The sequence below is a fragment of the Phaethon lepturus genome, unplaced genomic scaffold, assembly GCF_000687285.1.
Source record: "Phaethon lepturus isolate BGI_N335 unplaced genomic scaffold, ASM68728v1 scaffold26524, whole genome shotgun sequence".
In the NCBI taxonomy this organism is placed as follows: Eukaryota; Metazoa; Chordata; class Aves; order Phaethontiformes; family Phaethontidae; genus Phaethon; species Phaethon lepturus.
Genome location: NW_010534436.1, coordinates 51,688 through 77,025, shown reverse-complemented (window position 1 = coordinate 77,025; position 25,338 = coordinate 51,688). Strand labels below are relative to the sequence as shown.

Sequence of the window (25,338 nt, the reverse complement as noted above, 5' to 3'; positions counted from 1 at the left end):
GCCCATTCCTCCAGCTTGTCCAGGTCCCTCCGGACGGCATCCCGTCCCTCCCTTATATTTGACCTTTTGAACTTGAACACAGGCACCAGGGCTCGGCTGAGGAACTGCAGCCCTGAGATGTAAAGATCTGGTGCCAGAAGCAGGAGCTGCAGCAGAAACCCTGCAGGGCCACATCTTGCTTCCCCACTGGCCACCAGCAACCTACTGCAGCCCTTGGTGCACGACGCCGGACTTGCTCTTCCTCCCTGCCTCAGCCCTTCCCAGCTGTATCAATTACTAAATGAAAAAATGGGGGGGAAAACCCTGTTTTTGTGTCAGCCGTGGCATTTAAAACTGGTAGCTCCTTTCCACGCTTATGGATGAAGATCGAGAAATAATTACGGCGGCTGGTTCCAGCTGCTCTCTAACTCGAGATACTCCAAAAAGCTACAAAATGGTCAGTCTTGAGTCAGCTCAGGGCATAAATTCCCAACCTCTCCAAATCACAAGGCTTTTTAACAACAGCACACGGCCAAACCCAGCTTTCTGTTGCATAAGCTATACCCAAAAGAACTCGAGTAACCCCAAGCTAAAACTGGAACAAACTACAGCAGCAACCTCAAACTAAATTAGTCTGCCATAACCAGTAAACTAATCTCAAATACAATTATAAGTCAGAAAACTATGACATTTCAGTTTATACTTGCTCTTATTTCTGTTTTTAATTACACTGGCCTCTTCTGAGCATCCATTTTAAAATAACCCATATGCTCCTGAAGTAATTTCTTAAATTAAGGGTTATTCTACATTTTGGACTTCAGATTAGAAGAAAACTGCTATTTTCAACTGTGCTTCGTGAGGATCAGAAGCAACAAAGTGACTCAAGAGCCTCACTTAGAAATAAAAGAAAAGGGATGCTCCGTGGAGAAAGTGGGAAAGAGCAGCGAGCCCAGGCAGGGCAGTAGCTAAGTCTGCTACAGCATTTCGAGAAAAAAACCAAAACAAACAAACAAAAAAAACACCCACCAAAAAACCAAACCACAAGTTGCCGGTACATTTAAAAATACTGCCACAAAACACTTGCAAGGGCCCGTTTTCTTTCTGCTTGTAGAACGAGACTTTTCAGCGGTTTCTCGGGGAGCCGTGTTACTGGAATCAAGGATTACTGATACAGATTTTACTTTTAATCAGAACCGCCACAGCTATTTTCATTTGGCTTCAGCCACCATTAGTACAGCGTCCTAAATCTCATTCTAATATTTTCTCTTGTACAGAGTTTGATGACACCTTCTACAGAGTCAACTGGCTATCAACCACCAGGGCAGGCATTCCCATCCCAAAAAAACCCTGCTTATGAAGTTGCCAGTCAACTTCAGGTGCTTAAATCATGCTCATTTAAGTACTTTAAAGATCTAATAATTACAGGAAATAACATTAAAGAACGATCCATTGTTGGACTGAAGAAGAGACAGAATCAATACGAGGCATACGTTAATAAAATCACGCTGGGACTAACACAGGAATCGTTGCAAACCTCATCTGGCTGCTGCTTTCTTAGAAGACCATGTTGGTTGCTGCAACAAATATTAACACCACTACGGTCGATTTACTTATTTTGGACTTTTTAGGTTACAAAATCTCAGTCTCGAAGCCTGCTGCTTATGTTACACAATTTAAGCATGTTAAAAGTTTCCCACGTGGGAATAATTACTTATGTTGGTCTCAAGCATCCTCTTAAGTTGGGACGAACTCACTTCAACAGCCGTGTCCCTCCTGCACGGGTTGGTGGCCAAAAGCCCCCTTTCCATCCCCAATCCACACCATGGGCAGATACTTTTGGATTAAAAGAAACAAATAGCTCATCGACAGCCCAGGTTCCTCTGTGCCTGTCCTGGTCCAGCGCAAGACGGATATAACTAGGAATAAAGCCTGAAATGTTTTTCTAACAGTGATAGCTTCTCGCAGATAATTATAAGCAGACTTCAAATGTAATACGAGTCAAAAATCTAACTGCAACACAGTTAAATATGTAGTGATAAAATCAGGAAAACACTTGGAAATTACAAGTTTTTAACCTGCAGGCAGGGTCACAACTGGGTCCAAAAGAACGTTTTAAATCAAATTATGACAGATTAGTGGTAGAGTCATACCAGTAAAGCCACCAAGCGCTGAAATAGTTTCCTCCAAGGCTGTGCTGCCTCGAGACTTGTGGTCCAAAATCTGCTCGCAGTGAGCTCAGTAATTTTTATGAGAATATTGAACAGCTCACACAGAATATATAATTTGCCTTAATAATGACCTGTGAAAGAACTAACGAGTTTCTGAACAGCAATGCATTTTTGGTATCGCGTAATATAAACACAGACCTGAAGTTAAGGTCAAGAACAAAAGTATCTAAACAAGATACTAATTCCGTCATCCCCTACGTTGCCCAGTAATCCTGCAAACATTCCTCCACCACCGCCTGTCAATGCAATCCCTTGCCAAGCACAAAAATAATTTCTCTCTCTCTTTCATGTGACGTTTGCCTGCAAGCAAACAAGTGCAAACGCCTCATTCTACTTTTTAAGCCTTGTTTTGTCCTGCTCTGGAAGGATGCCTGCCTCCATGCTGCTCTCTGAGCTGGAAGGAACAAAGATTATCGGCTTTTTTGAGTGTCTGTGCCCACTTAATGCACGTACCTGCTCTCCTGAGACAGCACTTTCCCAAAGGTGCTCATCTCTACAGTATTAAACTGCTCAGACTAACAGGAGCAAAGTGAGAACGAGATAATTCTCCTGGAACAAACCTGCCATGACTCAAGCCCCTGCCCCGACATCACTGGAATTAATGGGATTCCCCCCCCCACCATTAACTTGGTGGAAACAAACTGGTTCCTTCCAAGCCAAGAGAAGGAAGAGTGACACCGAAACAGCTGATTCTGGGAAAGCTTTCCCGCACTTGCCATGCCTCTCCTCTTCCCTTCCACCCACCAGTGCCACCTCTGTCCCCTCAAAAGCTACAAGAAGCAGCAAAATTCAGTCCCCAGGGAAAAGGGGTTAGGCAAAGACAAATGTAGGAGTTGATAGAAAAGCCAACTTTGGACACCCTGACTAGGACAGATGGGACCTGTGCATCTGTCCCAACGCTGAAGAGGTCCTCTGGGTATTTCTGCCATCCTAATAAGCGCTGCCCATGAGTTTCACGAGAAAGCTATTCCTAATTTTTTCATTCTTCTTAATTAAGTCGTTCCTTACGGAGTCCCAAGTCATGCAACAGGAATACTACAAAGATTCCTAAATGTTTGGCTTTCATAGGATGAGTAAAAATAACACGAAGCAGCGTAATGATAACGGATAACCAGGCGTATCACACAAGAAACGTATGAATTGGGAAGTCATTTGCCTCGCTCCAAGTTTGAAAAGTAGGATTGTCTCAGGGATGTGAACGCCCGGTTCTCGTTGGCATCTTCAGCTCAGGCAACTTAATTCACCAACTAGTTTGGGAACTACTCCGCAAAGTTTCTAGCGACTTGAAAAGGCAAGCAAATCTCACGAATACCTGGCAACCATCTCTACAGGTTCTCCTTTCCTAGGGAAAGGGCATTAAGTGGGGTGGTTAATGAGTGCAGCGACACCAATCGAGAATTAAAAGTGTTAAGTCTGCGTTGCAGGCAGCTTGTTAGCGGGGTTATGCGCGTGCTAGTATCTACTACCGGGGCTGGTTTCTGAAGCGAGCCTTCGTTCTGAGTTAGTGGGTGAACCACCTCCAACCACCCGCCTCCCCCAGCCAATTAGTTTAGGATGATAATGAAGGGGCAGGGTACTGTACCTGGTGATGGGCAGGTCGAGGCCCCGCTGCAAACTGAGGAAAGGCGGGAGAAACAAACACAAAAGGAAAGGCACAAAGAGTCAGAAACACCACAACGGAACCAAAATGTCACACTCTATGCAAAATAAACCCACAAGAAAAAAAAAAACAACAGAACGAACAACCACAAAACAGTCAAAAGCTTTGCTGCAGGACAGTGACAGACAGGTACTGAGATGTAACGAGTGAACATCGCTACGGGGGGAAGTGTGCTGCTCGAGCGCTGGGAGATAAACAGCCAAAGCTGCTAGTTATTTTAAAGGCACTACAGGGTACGAATGCAGGCATTCTTTATCCTGCCTGGGAAAAAAAACAAACCAACCAAACCAAAAACCAACTTAAAACAAGCAGCAGTGGCAATTTTAAACTGTTTAAGGTGGAGGGATATGGTCAAAGCAGCTGGACTCAGAGCCGTTCCAAATATTTGGTGGGAGCGGAGGATGGAGACTCATGGCCGGAGAGCAGCTAAGAGCCAGGCAGGCACAGCTAGTGTCCTGCCGGCGAGGGGGTCGCCGGAAAGTCCCTGCAAGGCAAAGATCAGCAATTCTTTGCACTTACACACAGTGCAATTTCGTTTTTCAGGCTTCCCCCCCCCGCCCATAATGATCACATTACCCTCCTTAATGAGTTGGATTTGTCACCCCCATCCGAAAGCGAAGGAGACGGGTTAACCCCGGGGAGCTGAAGGAGTCAGCGGTAGAGCTCGGCTGAGTGCAGGAGGTCCTGGTTCCCAGCCCTGAGCTCGGGTTACTAAATCACTTCCCACCCACTTGGGTTACACACGGAGGAAAGCAATCAGAATTTAACATGCTCAATAAACATTAAAAGCATTTTCCAATAAGTAACTGATTGTTAAAATAGAAATAAAAATGAATGCAAGAAATGGAAAATAGAAATAAAGATGACAAGGTATCCTCTTCCAGAAGCTGAGTTAGGTCTTTAAACCCTTAATTCCCAGTGTAATCAGCAAAGCTCCACGATGAGAGCTGATAAATCTATTGATAATAGCTCCAATAATTAAATGGAGCAAATGAAACTAGATCCCATGGTGGCTTTTTACCCACCATATGCCTCTACCTGTTGCTAGTTGTGATGGCTTAGCAACGTCCAGCACGTGCCGAAGCACACGGTACAGTCCACCTCTGCTGATTCATGCTACAGGGACTCGGTACCTTTTACTTTCTGCCTGAGAAGAGTGATCAAAACTGGCTACTAATTATTGATTTTCTTATTAAGAGGTTTTCTCAGTAAGAAAAAGTGGACCAGGGTTCACTTGCAGCCCTACCTCCCAGCTATTTTAATACCATCAAACATGAGAAGCGAAGCATAAATATTCACTGGTCCAGCTGATTTTCTCCTTTATAAACATTTCAATTGCCTATATTTAAGATTTCCAACAACTCGTCTATACTAATACCGGTGTTTACATATGCCTTCAACCTTCACTTCATCGTGACACTTGGAGGAAAAGTCATAAAAACCTTCGGAAACAAGAAAATATGCACACATGGACTATTTCTAGTACAAGAGTTTATAAAGAATGACCTGCACTCATTCACCGAACAGTGTTTTCCCACCCTTGAAAATTTTCCCTAAGCCTTAAAGAAAAAAAAAGCAAAGCATGATCATCTTGTAAGACTAAAGAGCTAAAATTTCTATTTTAATAGCAACCACGGGACAGAAGCACTCAGACTCTCAGCATCCTCCCAAGGCTCAGGGTGTGAAGAGGACTGTGGCTCTGCCGATGGGTCCTACAGCGATGAGAAACGGGCACCTGGACGAGTCTCAGGAGGTGAATGCACTTCAAGTCCTTATTTTCCTAAAGGAAGAACTCAAAACCAGTTCCGATGTCTTGTGTTTGAGAAAAGGGAACAAAGCTTACCCTGGAAGGGCTGACACAAGCCTTTCCGGCAGGGCTACACTCTCCATGTTAAACACCAATAAAAAAGTTCATCAAAAAGAGAACGATGGGATGCAAAAACCTTGCATCGCTTAATTTCAGGGCGAGAGTACCTCTCTTATCACTGTTCCACAGAAAAGATTTGTTCTCACTGTGTTTAAAACAGGAGCTGGAAACTTGTATCTTAAGAAGCTGTAGTATATTCCATGGTGAAAAGTAATATGTGTTACAAGAAATTAAAAAAAAAAATCCACAAACAACAAAAAACCCCTCAAAGTTAGTGAAAAATACCCTGATCTATTTTGCACTGGTCACTACTGGCTATTGATTTTTAAAATTTTTTTAAATAATTCAGATTGATAGGATTTATTCCCATTAGTAGGTGTAAGCAACAGAACAAACTGTAGTCACTGCTGGCTCAGATTAAAATAGGCACTTTTGAGGTTTTTGTTTTTTTTTTCCTCTGTCCGATGAACATAACAGATAGAAAGGAAAACTTCTTTACAAAACCTGGGTCCAACATTTCTGCCACCCATGCTCTTTATGGTCCTGCTCACTGCTTTGTGGACAGCGGGGCACCTTCTCTATCTGCTGATGTTGAGCTGGCACACCTCAAGCCTCTCTGAAAATAACCGCTTCTGGATCGCTCAAACACCCTCTCCGATCGCGAGACCTCCTAGAATTGGAGAGTCTGTGTTAAAATCACCCGGTGCTCGGGGCTGGCATCGGCAAGAGCTAACGGGTAATTTTCAGTAGGGCTGAATGACTCTGATTTCGTTTTCCTTCCCCCAAGCTGGAGCCGCACTTTGAAATTCGTGCTATCGGAGCGATGCTACGATGCTAACGGGGAGAAAACATGAAGCCAGTTGGATTGCAAAGGCAGCTGTCCTGGAAGGAACAGAAGAGCCTGAACCGTGCAATTGCCAATGGCCCTTGGATGCAGAAAAAGGATGGAGGAAGCTCTGGCTGCTCGAGGAAGCAGGGTTAGGATCAACCTCGTCGGTGCAACAGCCTACCTACCCACACCAGCCGCACCAGCTGCGTGACGGATGGGACTGTGCTGTGGAAGCCTAGGGATGGTAACGACATCCTACCACCTTCCTCGTCCCCTCTTCACCCTCCCCTCACCACCAGAGAGAGACAGTTAAAAAAAATAAATTAAAAAATAACAACTTTAAAAAAAAACAACAAAAAAACAACAAAACCCAAAACAAAACAGTAAATCAAGTCCAGAACAAAATGCAAGAGTAGTTCAGGACCAGGCTAGTCTTGCATTTGTTTTGGGGTGGGGAGGTGTAATGAGATGTTATGGGTGCGGCTTTTAGTAATGGGGGTGGAAACGGTCACTAGCAGAGCGGATGGCAAAAACTGCATTCAGGAGAGTTTAAAAAAAAAAAAAAAAAGAGTAGAAAAATGGCTGACAATTGCAGACAAATTCTTCCTCGATACCTCCTCAAGAACGGGCCCAAAACCCTACAATTTGACACATTTTCCGGCCAAATTTCCTGAGGACGTTATCTGTTGAGCAGCAAACCCAAAGTGCCCCTGGTCTCTGTCCTACACCAGGTCAGACCCGCCCAACTGCAATTCAACTTTGGACCTTGCGTTGCCACTGAACCTGGCAGAAACCGCCACGGTAGCTCATGCTTTTAGCAAAGCAGCAAAATCAGTGCATTTCTGTAGATCAGCCAACAAAAAAGATGTGGTAAAAAAAAAAATAATAAAGAAAGAAAGGAAGAAATAAAAACAGTGCCATCGGCACAATTGCCTGCAAGAAGGAGTACAGTTTGTTATATTGCTTACAATGCAGTATTTTATCCAGCCTCTTCCAGCCAGGGACCTGTAAACCGGACTCTGTTCCAAAACCTTCCTCCTCTTCCAGTTGTCTGTGCAATGTATTGGCACTGTTCTGCTGGGCTGTCAAAAAAACTGGTTTAGAGATGCAGCTCTTCAGTCAGGTTTTTGCTCCAGTTCTAACCATATAAACTTATCTGTGTTTTTCAACAATTAAAGTAGATGATTATACTTACAGAGAAAAGAGGGGTTTTTTACCATCAGTATCCTGCGTTACTGATCAGAACAGGGGACTAAGGAGGTGGGGGAGGATCCAGTTACAAATTCACAGCTGTCCACATCACAGAAACTTCATCAGACTGATGTTAATTGGCTTGTTCATCAACACAGAGGTTAATGGGCCTCAGAACCAACACTCCTGCGAATCCCCTGGAGGCGAAACCTCCAGAAGCCGGGCAAGCGCATCGGTGCGGCGGCACGTGGGGGGAAAGCTTGCCCTCTGTGCGTGTATTTATATACCTGTTGCGTGGGCAAACAGAAGACTTCTGTCTCGGAGGCTTTCAGTTGCCACGCTTCAGCAGCGTTCATCTTACTCTAAAAAGAGAAGAGTGCTGGGAACGGTGCAGTGGTTTTATAGGTAACCTGAAAGCGTTACGACGCAGATGCGGATTCGCAAAAGGCGCAGGGATTGCTGCTCCCTTGGCTGAGGCTTGAGACATCGTGATGGTGAGCTATCATGCCTCTAGAAGCTGGGCTAAGCATCTGATGTCCTAGAAGGGTCTCCTAGCATCGCGTGGAACTGTGCTACGAGCAGAGATTCCCCAAAAAGAGCCTCGTTTGGGGAACCCAAGTCCTACAATGGCAGAGCAGTATTACAATACAACCAATAAAACCATTTACTAGGCAGTAAATGGTTAGAACTGGTCCAGTGGCACTGATTCGGAGGTAATGCCCACAGGCCACCTGAGACTGAGTGCTGCTGCAGAAAATAGCTTTCGTTTACTGATCCTTGGTCTATCACTTTATGAAATACTTCCTTAACGAAAAAAGTAAAATAAAAGCAACAAAGACAAGAGAAAGATTCTGGTAATTAATCTAAACTCTAAAATGAAGTGAACCTGAAAGCAACTATGCTAAAAACAAATCATGTTGTTTGAACGTAGATGAGAATCCCTCCATTGCTTCTTTTCTGATAAGCCACTTTAAAAGGAAAAGTATCCTACCAGGACAGCGCCTAAAAAATTCAATCACGATTTGCCACTTGGAACGTGCTTCCAGTTCAGTAAAAACACGCCTTCCAGAGAACCGGCCAAGCGCTACAGACACACACATACACAGAGAAACACACAAATGAGGAAGAAAGAACACAGGATAATGGAAACATGGGCTCCCTTACCGGCGAGCGGGTCTGAGGCTGGGTGTTCATTGTTTGAGGGGCTTGAGGGTACACCAACGTGGTAGGAGCTGCATTCTGTCCTGAGGGGTAAGGAGCCTGCCGGGGAACAAGAAAAGGAAATAAAAACTTAAGTCTACTACATGATTCATCCCAAAAGACAGGAACTGAACACATTATCAGGTGGACTGCTGACTGACACCGAGCTGAAGACAACATAGGTGACTGCGATGCAGAAAGCCTTCTCCCACAAGGACCCAACCAATTTGTCAACGCTACCCCAAGCTCCCCGAGTGCCACAGCAGAAAACATAGCGAAGAGGCACGTCAGCACAACACCGTGTCACCGGAACCCTGCGCTGTCCGAGCCCCCCGCCACGTACTTTGCGCAAGCCTCCTCTGAACTCGCTTCCTAGGACCGCTGGAACTCTAGGTATTGCCGATAAATCCGCCAAAATAAGACAAACGACAAGAAACCACCTCGAACACGTTTAATACAAGCCGCTGCTGCTTTTAAGTGTTCGCCACACAATGAAATCGCCGCAGATGTAAGGCAGACCACGGGTTGTGTAAATTTTTCATAGTTCCACTGATTTCAATGGGCTATAACAATTTATACCACCAGATGCTCTCCCCCATGTTATGTGCCCAAAGTAACAATAAACTGGAGCTGCAGAGTTATGCCGATTACACATTTCAACGAGACATTTAGAACTCGCTTTTCAGAGCACCTTTTTCCTTTTTTTTTGGAACACAAAAATTGTAACTTACTTTTTTTTGCTTAAATTGTTTGTTATTGTTACGGTGTAAAAACCAGCCACTAGCCTGCAGCAGCATTTCACTTTCAAGAGGAACTGGCCTGCTGGCTACAAACCATCAGATTTACTCGATGAATAAAGCAGCTCATCAGGTCTCAGGTGTCCTCTGGGAGAAGGTTTTTGGGCTCACTTTACGGATTATGGGAGAAGATATGCTTCAAAACATTGCAATACCTCTCTGTACACAGAATTATGACACATTCACATTGCAAGTCTTGCTGAAGAATCCCTTCTCATCTTTGAATTTCATGGCGCTTGCATTAAAATTCAAGAGCAGGTCTAAGGAACAAAGGGAACCGTTTGAGTCCATAATGTGGTATTGAGATAACAGGTTTCCCTGCACCAGCCCTCAGGCACATTTTAGGGTATCTTCGATTTGAACTGTGCTATATTTGATTTTAATAATTAAATCTTTAAACAATAAAACTAAGTTATATTTGGTAGGTCAAACCTGTTTGTATTAAAGAAAGAAAGAAAGAAAGAAACTTATAAAACTTCAGCTCTCAAGAGAGGTGATCCAGCATAAAGACTGAAGCTCAGTTTTAGGCAAATAGCTTAAGGAGTGGTGTGGAAACAACACAAAACATGTTGTTTCTAGAAAGAAACTCAGTCCTGAAGCCTGCAGAACTTCCAAGTCTGAATTAGCAAACTACGTTGAGTATAATCAAGCACGTTCCGGCTTTCAAAGGAGAGTCAACCCATCCTTACAAGATGTATGCTTTAAAGGAAACGAAAGCAATTTAAGAGGAGTTTTTCTTACAAAATGAAGTGGGCATAATAGTATGCTATTGCGTAAAGCGTGTATTCACTCCTCACCTTCCAGGCTGAGTCCTACAGCAGAGTCACAGACCTCACCCACAGCTCAGCCTCTTCAGCCCTTTCGATATGAGCAAGTGTAGGATGATTGTGGAGCAAGAATATGCCTTACTTTGAAGAGCACCTAGTACACCTGATCGCTGAGAGACATCCACCACCAAGTGTCCCAGCACCCGCTGGCCAGTGTCCCATGCAGTGTTTAGGAGACAGCTGGGGTCTCTTTGTTACTCTTTTTTTCTTCTTTTTCTAGACATAAAATCCTCACTTAATCTCCTGCTGATTAAAATATAATGCAAGGTAAATTAAAATATAGTTTAGAAACAATCTGACAAAGGAATTATCCAGTCTCAGAACATAAAAAAAAACCAAACCACAGAAGATGGCAGAGGAGATGAGGGGACTGAGCATAGCCCAAAAATAGTCCCAGACACTTAGGGACGGTGTTCCTACTACACAGGCTAACTAAGCAGGACGTTGTGTTCTTTTCTACTTGATTTTCACGTTGCCTTTTGGGTCAGAGAGATGATAAAAATGTCTGTCTCCAAGCGTATCGCTAGATTTTTGCTGTGATTTAGGATGCCAAGGCACACTTGGGAGAATATTTAGCTGAAGAATGTTGTTCTGTAGTAGTTTTATATCAATACAGCAGCAAAGGCTCTGGTTGAAGAGCAATTAAATGCTTTAATCAGCTCCTGCTCTGCAAGCAGCAACCTCTGGCAGGTAAGCAGGGCATGTTTTCCACCGCCCCTCCTCTCCGGGAGCTCATTCGGTCTAATCCTCTCCAGCCAGCGCTACCCTCCCTTCTTACCACTGGCAAAACCTCTAAGTCACGTTAACAACTAATTCACAAGAAGTCTTCTAATTTCTTGAGATGTCAGATGCAGCATCAAATATTTTCCCCTTTTATTTGACAAGTGTGATTCTGCTTGAGCTGTTCGTGTCAACGCTGTATAACGAGCAGTATGTACCATATCTCGCAGCAGCAATGACACCATGAAAACGAGAGATCGCAGCCCGGCATAGAATAATCAAGCACTAACGAGATGCGGGGAAACTCTGGTATCTTTTTATCCGCAACGTAGAGAAGTTGTCTTGCATTTGTGGTATCTCGCTGCTGACGTTCTGCATCTGGGATCTCTGCCCAAGAGGAGATTAAGGCTTCTCCCCTTGGAGGATCAGCGGCTTTCTCTTACCCCAGCACGCAGGGTAGGTGACTGTGTCAGAAAATACTATGAACACTCACATCTTCAGCGGACCGGTTGACCACCAGCTCCTTCTGCCTCCAGCTCTGCATCTCAAGAGAAGAGACCTTACCCCAGATGGTTTTAATTGCTGCTCCCGTAGCATCACAGCAAAAGGGGAGGAAAATATCCGCTCTTCTCCCTCCTCTTCAGGCTCGTGAAACATGTTTTCTTCAGGCTCAAGTTGCACACAACAAAACAAAGCCTAAGTCAGATGTAACTTCCATGCCACCCCCAAGGTCCTTGCCCACCTCCAAAACAGCCTGAGTTTTCTTTTAATCACCCAAGCAAAAGGAAATTTGAAAGAAAGGACGTGCAGCTATCATTAAGCCTAAAAACCTATGAATTTTCGCAGAAAGACTGCAAAGCAGGCATTTTCAAATACAGTGCCAAAGACAGCCACCTCATTGGCAACAGATGTCATTTCTGACACTAGTAGGGCTGAGAGGCAAATGCGAGACGATGCAATCTAGTGTTAAATTTGCTTTACTATTTAAACCCTATCAGAATAGGCTATAAGGAAAATTAAGTTATAAAGAAAGAAAAAAAAAGCATACGAAGGCTTAAATAGCAGCCACTGAAGGGTTCCTGCTCTTAAGCTGTCATCAAAACACAGTAATTTTGGACAACCAGGGCTGTTTCTAACCCAGACGACCGCTCCGGGTGCTAGGTTCACAACTGCAGCCTTGAAGAACAAGTGCAATACAAATCTCTCTGGAGACAACAAACATCACCTAAATAAACATGTTTCACAACTATTACACAACAACAAATGCTTCTGCTGGGCACGCTTCAAAGCAGAGGGAGGTGTGCCTTAACTGGTATTTGTGTTAAAACCGTAACAGGGAAACAAAAAAAGGGGAGGAAAAAAAGTGCTTTATGAATTTCTGCGGGTACTAAGTTCACATCTAAGTACATGGCAGCCTAAATAAACTATCAAAACATCCGACAGAATAAATCACAGCACTCCATTGCTTTTCAGACAAGTCAGCTGATTAGAAGTATCGCATCTATTCATCTGTCAAAAGGACTTTTTTCTGTGCCAAGCACCTAAATAGGTACACAAAGTAATGTAATCACATGCAGTCACGCTGGAGATATGCGGCTTTTATGCGCTGTGGCTAAAATGCTGAGGATGAGGTGAGCAAATGAAGTTATCGGCAACGAAATGCTCCAAAAATCCCCTAAATAAACTACCACGGAGGGGAAGGCTGGGAAGCAAATATTGCTCTGTATAAAAATTTTGGTTCAGAAGCATCTAAACGCTGGTGTCGAAATCCCTGGAGTTCAAATAATTGCAGCACCCCGAGCTGGAACAGCACGGACGGCTGCTGAGCTGCTCCACTTTCGAGGCAGAGCAATTTGCTTCCCTTAAAGCTTTCATCTTGGTGATTTGGTATTTCAGATGTGGCTATTCATGGGGGGAAGGCAGTAATCGTCGTGTGTTTATGTATTCCCGTAACTTGCCGGGGAAAACCCTTTCTATCCGTTTTCTGTGCAGTTTCCACCTTGGGCTGCTGACTGCGCTAAGCAAAAAAAAAAAAAAAAAAAAAAAATCCCTACCAATAAAACAAATGAAAAAAGTTATTCTTAGATCAGTTCCCGAGCTGGTTAATAAACACTGAGCCTGCTGCGAAACATGACTCCCTCGGTACTGACTGTACTGGGAATAAACAGGCAAAGTACACACATCAGGTTCAGAAAACGCTGAGTCACGCAGCGCTCTGCCTCCTGCAGCCGGTGGAAATTTTTTTGGGGGAAGAAAACTCCGAAATCCCCAGGCAGAAAGGTGTCGCTTGCTGAGCTTACTGCCTGCGGCAGCGCCGTTGGGTTTGGCGTGGGAAGGGGTTAAGCTCTGTCGCTGTTTCTTGAATCCTCTCTTGACTTAGGGAAGAGGTTCGGCCGAGTCTATATTTACTGAAGTTACATACGAGGAGGAGAAATGGTCTTGTAGTTCCAACACATGACCGTGACTCAGGAGCTTGCCGCTCTATTACCATCGCTATCGCTGTGACCTTGGGCGAGAAAACCTTCGGACTTCCAGTTTCTTCCCAGTAACACCAACGCAGCGACCGTGCTCCTGGCCGGGGAGAGCTGAAACTCTGCTGAATGCCAGCAAAAAGCTTTAATCTCTTTGGGAGGAACATGACAGCGTAAGCAAAACATTTTATAACACCACGCAGCACGCTGGGGCCAAAGGCAGCCCTCGGCTATCCCCGAGCAACCCCAAAGGCCACTTTTTCCACGAGAGAAAGCAATGCGATGCCCACACAGGAATTAAAAAATATGATACCTTGCCATAGCGGTTTATACCTCGTTTGAGGGCTCAGATCACTACACCCACGAACGGAGAGGAGCCAGCTAAAAGCTTACTGAAAGCGTCACCGCACGGACTTTCAAAACCATTTTGAACCATTTTACGTTGAGACGTAAAATATCAAAAGCATGCATGGGATGAAAACAGGCTAAAACTGTTGCAAGATCCATCTCTGCCCTCAAACGACCCCCAAACAAAACCACACGTGTTTCTCTGCGTGTAAACAGATTTCTGCACGACAGTGGTCTCTTACCAAGACGTTCACTGACCCGGTTAAACGCTAAATACTAACAAAAGCCGCACCAGGTGGGCACTTAGTATAAAGTACACTGAGTGTTACTCCAAGGGGTCCCGTCCCTACATTTCGAAATTCTTATTTATACAAGCCCCCGACACAAAATGCCACTGCCCCTGGAGCAAGGTACAGGCGCGAGCGCTACGGGAGTCATCGGCCAGATCATCGCACAGGTGTTTCCTTTTCATCCCCAATTTTAACAACCCAGCTCAGTTTTCCTTCCAGCTGCTGAACTATTTTCCTTGAGGAAAACCACAACAGGGAACGCAGGACTGGCTGTGTTGATGCACCAGCCCTTGAGGCTGCTCTTAGAGCCTCCTAGAAAGTTCTCCCCTGGGTCACTGGTCTGGATGGCGGGAGCTTGGCCTCGGATGCCGGTGAAGAAATCCCCGGCAGCAGCATAAACCGCCACTCGGTTCACAGCGCGGAAGGACGGTGCCAGCAAGGATGCGGCTTTTAATTCTGAATCGTGGTTTATTTGTTGAGTTGGGTTTGCTTGGCCCTCCCACAGCCTGCAATGGAATCACTGTACAATCTAAACAACTGCAACTGTGCAGTACCCAATAAAGACGAATCTCTCAGGCTTCAGCTCTTAAAAAGTAAGGGGATTACAATTTAAAACCCGTTATCTTCATTTCTACCTAATAAGACTCACCCGCAGGCAAGCGCACGCCAGAAGAGCAGTTCTTCAGGACTGTCCCTCCTAAAAAACAGTACCTTTATTTTTCCTGAAGCTTTGGTTTCCGAATAGCCTTAATTTTCAGAGAGCTGCGTATCAGCACAATCTCACAGTGTCAGCAGAAGCAGCCGTCCTGCCTTTCCCCAAACCCAAGTGTTTGCTCCCGTTCCTCTTTCAGCAGCGGTGCTGCCTTCAAGTGACCGCAAAGATGTTTAAAACTTCTGAAGACCGAATGTTACAGCGAGATTATTTTTTTTATCCAATATGAAAAGCAATACTATTGCAAGGCAGAGATAACAGCTACAGCCAGAGCATCCGAGGACAGCCCAGAATCACCTGCAACTACAGCCTATGAGACACGCTGCAAACAAAAGGCTCATCTTCCACCTGGGTGCTGACTTAGTAGCACCCGTAGCATCAAGTGAAAGGGATGAAGAGGTTCCTGCTCTCGCTGTCTCTTGCCATCCTCCCAGGGGCTGCAGCACCTGCAGCAGAGGTGACTGAACTGGGGATGAAGCAGCTTTTGCCCTAAAATTAGTATGTTGGCAATGGACAAAATAAAATACTTTTTAACTAAGTTACTGAGCTCTCAACAGTGGCATCTCTGGAGATGCCCAGGACCCAGCTACCTCACCGTGGAGTCAGCAACTTGTGGGAAGAGTTCAGAGAGCGAAGAATTAGAGCTTTTAATCCACCTGCACTCACAAACCAACACCATGAGAAGCCGAAACAGCCGCACGAGACCTCAGCGTCCCTCTGCCCCGCCAGTCGCAGTTTTGCTCGGGGTTACGTTATCGAGCCAGAAACATCCACCTTGGTGACAAACGCACAACAACAGCATAACGCCGACAGCATTTCCGCAGCCCTCCCAACGCCTGCGTGTACAAGCAATACAAGTCCTGCGGGGAAAGAGAAATAAGCGCCAAAACAGCTCGTAGAAATCCTGCAGGAACGAACCGTGCCCGACACATCAAAAAGCATTCCCTTGGACCCGTGCCAGTGTCACTACAATACCTGGAAACCTGGGCTGCAACCACCTCAGGTTAGTTCCTGCATCTGAACGCAAACATGACATTACTCAGCTCCTGGATTTCTTCTGAACATGCTTGATTTTTATTACTATTTCGGTAACTAGATAATTCAAATCTATCTCTTTTTTTTGTTTGTTTTGTTTTCCCCTGAAGTCAGAACGGGATCACGGCAGACTTCGAAGCTGCTGTCTGCAGTGACTTGTATAATGTGAATAATTTGAGTACAGTAGGAAAAAATCTGTAGTATCTGTAATATACAGAACCAGCTCATCTGCAAATATTATGAATGATGATGGAGAAGTCTGAATTATTAAATTCATCCATTTCAGGCTTTTCCACGCAGTACACTCTCAAATAATGCATAAAAGCATATTCTCACGCTACTCCTGTGACCTATGCCAGCTTTACAAATAGCACAACAACGATTAAACCAATAAACAAGGACAATTCCCCTCTAAACGCTCGCAGTTTGGCTTTCGTTATTTACGACGACACCTCAACTGCGTATCGTCAAACACACTATCAGATTAAATATAAGTCCTCATTCACAGCTACATGTTCAAATATGCAGGGTTTTTCATATACATCGCATCAAAAATTTCAAATTTTTTAAGCAGCTCATTTGCAAATCATCCAGCATCACTGAAATCAGCTTGTCCTCATCATAGCATCTCTGTAAAATAAAAATACACAGCAGTTCTACTCTGCTGACTTTCTATAAGCCAGTGCTGCTACCCCGCAAGATGCATCAGTAACCTGAAAACACTGTTTTTCTGCATATATTGGTATATATTACTTGGAATATTCAAAGCCTCATTAAAATTAATGACGCAAGTCGCAGAGCTCTTCTCTGACACTGAACAGGTTGTGCGGATTAAGGGTTTCCACTTTAAAACAGAATTTAATGGAGTTATGGTACAAATACCCTGTTCCTGATGAAGGGGCTGAAAGGGGCTGGGATGGGACCAGCTTGTGACACTGGTACAAAATCTTTGCACATCGGATTTACTAGGAAGCTTCAAGGTTTGGATTCAGATGGAAGCAAAGAGTAAACAGGAACCGTGACTGTTTGGTGTGTTTATTTAATAGGTAGGCTTTTTTCAACAGCCTTTTCCTCAAAATGCCAGACACTCAGTTAGCTCCAGGTGTCTTGCCCGATTTTAAGGATTCACCAAATTGCAGACGAGAAGACCGAGCAAAGAGCCTGCACTGCTTGCAGCAGTCAGCATCCTCACTTCTCCTCCTCCTCGCAAGCACACCAGTTTCCGTCTTCCCTTTTTCCGTAAGCCAAGCCTTTAGGAGAACTCCCCGTGTCGGTAAATATTAAGTTCAGACTTTAAAAGGATAAAAATATCCTGACCCAGAAGGAATTCACTTGTCTTGCAAACGTGGCCCAACCATTGTTGCCTCTATTCCTCCGCAGCAGTGTGTCTCAAGGTGTGTCATCTGTGTCATTACCTGCCCTGCTAAATTTTAAACGGCCTTTTTTATGGCTCCGTGTGATTTAGCGTCACGCATTCAAGCGGGCACAGGCAGTAAGCTGACAGGGGAAGAGTCTCCCACGTAACAATCGCAGAACTACAGGCTTTTTTTTTCTACTTTAACATAAATAATCAGATTCCCACCGACGGAAGGCAGCGAAGGAAATGTGGTTTCCTCCTCCCCGGACAAAGACAGTTTGTGCAAAGGACAATATAGGCGCATGTTACGCACTCTTTTCCTTCCTGCTTAAGACACTGGTTACTATTTGTGTAGGGATGTTATGAAGGAGGAGGGTGAAAAGGAAAAGCGAGTGGAAAGCGTCCCTCTCTGACATGCTATAGCCCCAAAGTTCAGGCTTACCCCCTGTTTTTAACATAATAATTGCAATTATTTTACCAGCAGCTATACGGCCGAATGCAACTGTCCCTTAACACGCTGCAAAGGTAAATGTAACACACAGCTTTGGGGAGGAGGAACAATCTTTCTACTTTTTTAAAAAAATAAGGCACTTGAGCTGATAAGCCCATGCCCGATTTCAGACCACAGTGATGTGGTCAGCTGACGATGCAGAGTGAAATATTTAAACAAGTGTAATTTTGAGACACTGGGGTCGACAGACGTCCTGCTCGTGGCTAAAGACACTTGTTTATTAAATCCATCAACACCGAATCTGCCTAGGTTCAAAACTGTTGTTAACGAAGGCACGAGGGCAAGGATAACACCGCAGTAGATTATCATTTCATAACATCTGTAAATACTAGCATGGATTTACTTGGCTTCTTACAGAGACTGAAATGACAGTCCCTGCCTTGGCTGCAGCACGTGGCTCGCAGCCTGGGGGTGGTCTGGTAACGACCATTACATAATTAAGTGAACTGCTATTTTCCATAATAAAGCTACTCAAAAATACAGAGACTGTGTGTGTGCCTGCGGGTGTTGGGGGGAGACATTCCAACACCTCTGCTGTTGGAAGCAGACCTGTGAATCTCAGCAGAGACATCCTGGAGTTTACAAAGTGCCTTTCGTCCCAATTTAACCAGAACATGAACTTCGAGGATCAATACTTTGGCTCAGGAACACAACCTGCAGTCAGCTGAGCCCCTCTAGTCCATCCTACTGCCAAAAGAGCAGCAGGTTTGCAGCCTTCCTCCTCCTTTTCTCCAAGACCCAACAAAAAGCTCCAAAAATTTGTTGCTTTCTATCTATCTATCTATCTCTGTTTCCGTCCTTGGAGATATTCAAAACCCAAGTAGACATGGTCCAGAGTAACCTGCTCTAGCTGACCCTGCTTTGAGCAGACACTTGGACTCGATGATCTCTGGGTCCCTTCCAACCTTAACCATTTTATGAGTCTATGGCAGCAATCGGATAAAATGTTCAGATTTCACTGCATTACACCAAAGCCCAGAAATGCCACCGCAAATCTGGACAATTTAAAGCAACTAAATAAATTATCAGTTTCTAACGGCACCGTAAGGAGGGGTCTACAGAGAATGCTGGCACAGCCCTTCCGGGCCACAAAGAGCCAAAAGTGGAATTACTGCTCCGTAACCATCAAACCCTTCTGTGCTCTTTGTCGTGAGTGGAAAGCAGCAGATCGAGATTTCAGCTCGCAGGAGAACCATGCTGTTTATGGATTTCAAACCTGCACCCCTGTTGGGTAGGTTCTCCCTCCTGAAGTTATAAATGGCTCCGGAGGTTATTCTTCAGTTCCCCAGTCTGACACAACAGCTAACGGTGGACTCCAGTAATTCAAGGGCTCCTTCTCCCTAGTTTCATCTAGTTGCAAGGGTATTTTCTGCCCTTTACATCTACAAAACACAGACCATGTAAAGCTCTGACTTTTGTGCTGACTTTAGCGTTTATTGGGACATATTGCTTTCTGCAACACATTGTGTGTGTTTAAAAACGATGTATTTTCTGGAGCATGCAAGAAAACATCCATTAAATTGCATGGAACAGAAGGTATTGTTACAAAAGGAATACCAGAATAGAAATTATTAAACATAAGAAAATGGCAAGTTGCCTCACATTATTCTGTCGTCTTATATTATGAACAAAAATGTGGTTCAACAAGTGGGAAAGTCTAAAAAGCCCCAAAATAAAGCACAGTCCACGTGACGATGAGAACAGAAAATGTGGACGGAAAACTCCTGAAGAAAGGGATCTGTAGAATTTTAAAACAACTACAGAGGAGTTTGATTTTCTATTAAAAATGCTATTTCAATTAAAAAAAAGTTACCAGCAGTTTTAAGACTGCTTTTGATTCGCAATAGTATCACAAGCCAAAAGAAAACTCTTCCGCTAGATCATGCGTCCAGGATGTGTTGTGTGGCCAAGACACCTACCGTGACAGCTTTCTTATTCAAAATAACTCAGTTTACACCAGGGAGGATGGGCCAGGGAAGACTCCGAGCCAGGCTAGGCTTACTCCTGAAAGAAAAAGCTTAAGCAGCAGTGGAAAAAAACACATTCTTTTCCCCCGCTGGGCACACAAGACCGCATGGAGAAGTACTAAAGACACCCCTCAAAGCAGTAATCCACCGCAAAACGTAGTAGCAGCAGTGAGGGGGTGGGTCTGCAGGCAGACCTCGGCCTAACTAGACTCAGCGTTTGTGCTGCGATCTGTCCTTTGCACATGTACGTGAAAAAATTGTTAACAGGTTTTTCCTTCTTTCCTTGTTAGAAAGGAAATTAAGGCTGTTTCTAGTCCTTCCTAAGTGCACAGATACCAAAACCAATTCATTCATCCCACCTAGCGCCTTTTGAAAATTAATCATTTAACCTTGGAAACAGTTATTAAGGTTAATAGCATTAATCAGCGTTTGAAGCTGCATTATGCCTTCCCCACTACCCCAGATCTCCCTTCCTGCAGCTCTCACACCCAGCTGCTCTCCCCAAATTAGGAGACACCTATGAATTTGAGCATCCCTACACAATAGCACCCCGAAGCCCGAAAGGCACCGACAGCAGCTGCTGAGACACAGACAAGCTTTAGGTTTCCAGCACAGATTTGCCCAGATTTAAACTAAGGAGGTAAAAAGCAGAGCAATGAATCAAAAATAATGAAATACGTTGTATGAGCAAATATTATTAACCCAATCAAAAAACCTACTAATCCTATTACAAAACAGAGAGTTCAGCTGCACTTCCAGCAGGTCTTTAACACAAAGAACGAAAGAAGATTACACTTCTCCTGGATTTATCAGCTATTAAATAACTCACGTTTTCAAATCGCCACCTGCAGTCATACATTCCTGCAAGCCCAGAATTAGCAAGCTGCATTAAAAATACATGTTGTGAAGAAGCCTGACCCGGATGTACAGAAGCCCGCACAAGAAAAGAAGTGAGAAGTACAAGAGGTCGAATTCTTGACTGCTCAGAAAAAGACATTAAAGCATGTCTCTGGAAGGCAGCTTTCCTGCCCACAAAGCACCATCAAGAATTTGGTGTTGAAATTTTCTTTATCCTCATTATCTGGTATGGACAGAAGACCCAAGAAACTGAAATCCACTGTTCAGAGGGGCAGCACGTACATGCAAACTTCTCTCTTGGCTGGTCTGGCCCCGATTTCTTTACTTGCGCAAGGGGAGTCTAATCTTTCATTCTGCGTCCACATCATTGTGGCCACAAAGATGATCGTTAATTAATATCCCAACTGACAACCGTACCTGCTCTACAAGTTACGGGATTCTGTGTGGTTTTAATCAGCATGAAATCCTCTATCAGAGCACCTTCCATAAAACAAGCAGGTGCCTGTACGGAAAAGCTCTCTGGGTGAAGCGTTCCCTGCGAAGCTTAGAGAACCGACTCCGAGCGAGGGTCCGCAAAAGATGCCCTGCTAACACAGAAAACGATGGACAGGGCGTTTGTACAGATGAGACGATGAAATTAGGGAGCCCCCGGCGCGCCAGGGGCCATGGAAGTTTATCATCTGACTTTACACAGATTGCTTCTTCCTAGTAAAGCATACACGGTCTTGGATAATGGGGAATAGCTGCATTTGGGGGAAGATGAGTGTAACGCGTCGTTCGCAGGCAACAAAACACGGAAGGTAGCTGCCTCCAACACCAACAAACAGTTCCCGTAACACTCACTACGTCCCGGGGCACCTGAATTATCACAGGGCACGAACGGGCAAGGTTACGATTAAATTACATTCCTCCTTCCATTCCAATTTGTTAATAAACGTCACTTTATTAAAAGCATCTGAAATCTAAATTGGGCTACGAATGATGGGAGGGAAGTATTGAATAAACATCACAGTTATAACAGGATTCCGGCTCCCGTAGAAAGGATCCAAGGTAATAAAAGGGGGGCTTGGGGATTGCCTATAAACATGCCACAGATGGCACACAGACACGCTTCCTGGCACGGATTCCCAGACCTTAAGATACTAAGGAATGTCTCACTGCTATTACAAATGCTAATTTAGCAATGGTGACATTTTTGAGGACCGGAATGAGACCACAAAACTCTTTTCACTTAAGGCAAAGAACCAGATGGTAACAAGTTCCAGCTAGTACAATCTGTTTTGGATTTACATCAGCCACCTAGAAGTCAAGGTCTCTGTACACCAAGATCCTGAGAATTCGGCTCTCTTGCACTTTTGTTTTCTGTGGGTGTATCTTGGCACTGTTAGAAACAGATAAGGGATTACTAAACACAGCTGACAATAGCTACAACAGCTTCAGAGTAAGGTCTCAACCATTGCCACAGGGTCCTCTGCTAACTGGGTACTCCATCGTTTTAGCCTAAGAGGTAGCCGTGGGCACAAATTGCTGATGTGCTCAGCGCATGGCATGTTCTTAACGAGAGCTACAGCTTTCCCTGATTGCAGGGGAAATTCCTGGCGATTTGTTCCAAGCATGGTCAGTCAGTGCTTACAAACTGTGGTCCCGGACTTAAAATAATCCCTCGGCACGCACGGCGGAGCCCGCAGTTTTAAAGCTGAGGCGGAGAAAGCCAAGAGGCTTTTCCAAACCATTCCTCTCTTGCGTTGCTTCATCTCACATGCCAGAACCCACTGCACTTGTTCCTTGGGATCCTTCAAAACACTCCTAGGTCACGAGCAGGGATGAAATTGTTTTCTCCTTAAGCTTTGCCTGCTGCCTCCTGCTCATGGTACAACCAGAGGAGCCATCTCCTCCTCTTTTGGTCACTCACTGGACAGACAGAAGCACTTCGGGGCTGCGTCCTTCCAGCCCAGTCTGGTTGCTTTGGAAGAGCTCTGCTTTCTCACTATTCCCATCTTAAGACACGGCTACACCATAAATTACTGTAATGTAAAGCTGGAGCGGGGGGGCAGATTTACAGCGTCACAGCTGCTTTGCATTAACGGCCTGTGAGAATGCTCTTTGCCTGCACTACTTGCACTGGAGAATCTCCCATCCCGTGCTCAGGTGAGCAGTTACCCTGCAGTGCCAGGCACATTGTAAATCCATGCCCCACACCATCTCGGGATGACTTGCTCTGGTAGCCAGGCCCAAGGAGAAACCTCTCTGCTCCTTTCCCAATGACTTCTCCTTTCCTCTGTGCGCTGAGAAAGAGAATGGTCTCAAACCAGCCACTTCTGAAGTCTGCGAGGCTCTTGGAGATGCGCCCCTCCTCACCCAGTCCGTACGAGGGGCCCTTTCACGCAAAGAAAAACAGGAATATGAAATTTTATGTACGTGGGGCCACATCTGGCCATAACATCACCGCAGCAACATGTGCTGCGCATTCCCCAACGCCAGCGGAGTTCAACACATTCCTGAGAGCAGCAGTTATGATTTCAAGGCCCTGGAATTTGGGAAGCAGAAATGCTGTCTCTTGCTGCGGAGACGGGGGCGTGGGACTGTTTCTCATCGCTGCCAAGCTCTTCTTGATTTGCAGCAGAAACTAATTCTGAAGGGCAGCAAAGTGCCAGAGGCTGGTCATTATGAAAGACTTCGGAGGAAGCCGAACAGCAAGCCTTTCTCTTGTTTTGGCTATGTCAAATGGAAAAGGTAGAAGAATAAGTGAAAAAGACACCAGACCACAACACCGCATGACCATCTGTTTATTTAAAGTTCAAGGAAAGCCAGCTACAAAGGTACAACACACAGTTGCACCTGACTTCTCTTCCCACGGGAGACACTAAATATCCCATACAACCCCTGGTCTCTGGTTCCCAAAGTCTTTCTTACAGACAACTCAACACGATGCTGTCACCTTGTCACACAGAAGTCTGCAGACATATAAACCGTGTCCCCCAGTGCCCAGAGCTTTTGTAAGGGACAGCAGCTCCTTTTATCACTTATTAACATTTTAAGATATTACCTAATCTCTCATCACCCAGACTTAGTGGAACAGGCAGCCTTAGAGCAGCCAGGACAGCGAGGGGACCACTTGTGGAACCGCAGCAGCTACTAACCCTCCGTTCTCCTTCCAGCACGGCTTCTGCAAGATCCCCACGCTTGAAGAAACCGGTAAGAGACTGCGAGTGCCAAGAGGAGGGATGCTGAGATGCCTACTAGATAAAAGCAAGGGACTGACCTCTCTGCTGAGCCCTGGACTGGCAGTATGCTTTCATTCACTGCCTAAACAGCAGTCCCTACCTAGGAAAGACTCCGTTTCATGAGTATTCATGAAGTCACAGCTCTGGTGGAGAAATCAATGATCCCTGAATCAGATTCTAATTCAAATGAAGTGGTCTCTTCCTTACTCTTTTAATTACTCTGTCAAACCAAGAACACACACCCCCCTCACCATGCACAAACACACACCTCTACGTTATGCGCGACTGGACAAATGCAAAGACAACCTTTGCTCAACGTTCAATCATCAGCGTAGCGCCGACTAAGATACAGAGTAGTTTGTGAAGTATTATATTGCTGTTAAAGAAATCAGTAATGAACCGTTCATCAGAACACCATGACAGCTCTGGTCCCTTTATCTCAAAAGGGAAATAGCGGGATTTAAGGGGTCCAAGAATCAGACAAAAAGAACAATTACAGCATGGAAAAAACTTTCAAGTGATGAGAGATTTAAAGGATTTGGATTGTTTACCAAAAAAAAACAAAAACCGACAACAACAAATAAATGAAGTCACGATACAAGTTCACAAAACTACAAGCGGCCTGGAAATAGGAAACTTCCACTCACCTCATTTCTTAACGCAAGCACGAGAGGGCATTCAATGAAACCCAGAGGAGTCAAATGATAGGTGCAATGAAAAGGTAATACTTTCATCCAACGCTCTGCTCAACTGGGGAATTTCTTACCATAGTATCGTACTGAAACTCAACACCTGACAGGGGTCGAAGTGAGATATACGTAAGAATATTCAGAATACTAGTGTTAAAAAAACAACACCTTGAAGTTTACCCAAACCTCTAACAGTTCAGGGGTACGGAAAGCTTTCTCTGGGGACACGTTATCCTGGAACCACTTACGTCAAGAGTCTTGAACCCCTTTTAAGCCTTACCAGTGGAAGCGTCCCACGTGTAGGCACTTCCATTTTAACTCTTCACCTCCAGCTGCAAATGAGAGGGTCAACTGATGGGACACCGCAACAGTGAAAATACCTGGTCAGAGGCAAGCAGGTGCTGGGAATGAACAGAAACCTCTATTTTTTTGCTGCTTTGCTACTGAATCCCAGCTTTGTAGGAATCACTTAGGGAAAGCTCCCCAGACCTCGCTCCTCGACGGTCCCCAAAAAGTGCGATGACCGACGCTTCACCTGGCTTATAGCCTTGGATCTTGCTTTTTCTTCCTCTCGCTAA

General features: G+C 44.8%; 1 protein-coding gene across 1 annotated transcript in view; it reads right to left on the bottom strand.

The window, feature by feature from the left end:
* Nucleotides 1–3,789: 3,789 nt before the first annotated feature.
* The window catches only part of LOC104619605, a gene marked incomplete at its 3' end in the record, with an annotated part of 46,685 nt that continues 25,136 nt past the window's right edge, over nucleotides 3,790–25,338 (bottom strand). Inside the window, exons 5-6 of the mRNA XM_010285534.1 lie at nucleotides 8,919–9,014; nucleotides 3,790–3,822 (exon numbers count right to left, since the gene is read on the bottom strand). Coding sequence (XP_010283836.1) covers nucleotides 3,790–3,822; nucleotides 8,919–9,014 — 129 coding nt within the window. The remainder of the gene's footprint in view (nucleotides 3,823–8,918; nucleotides 9,015–25,338) is intronic.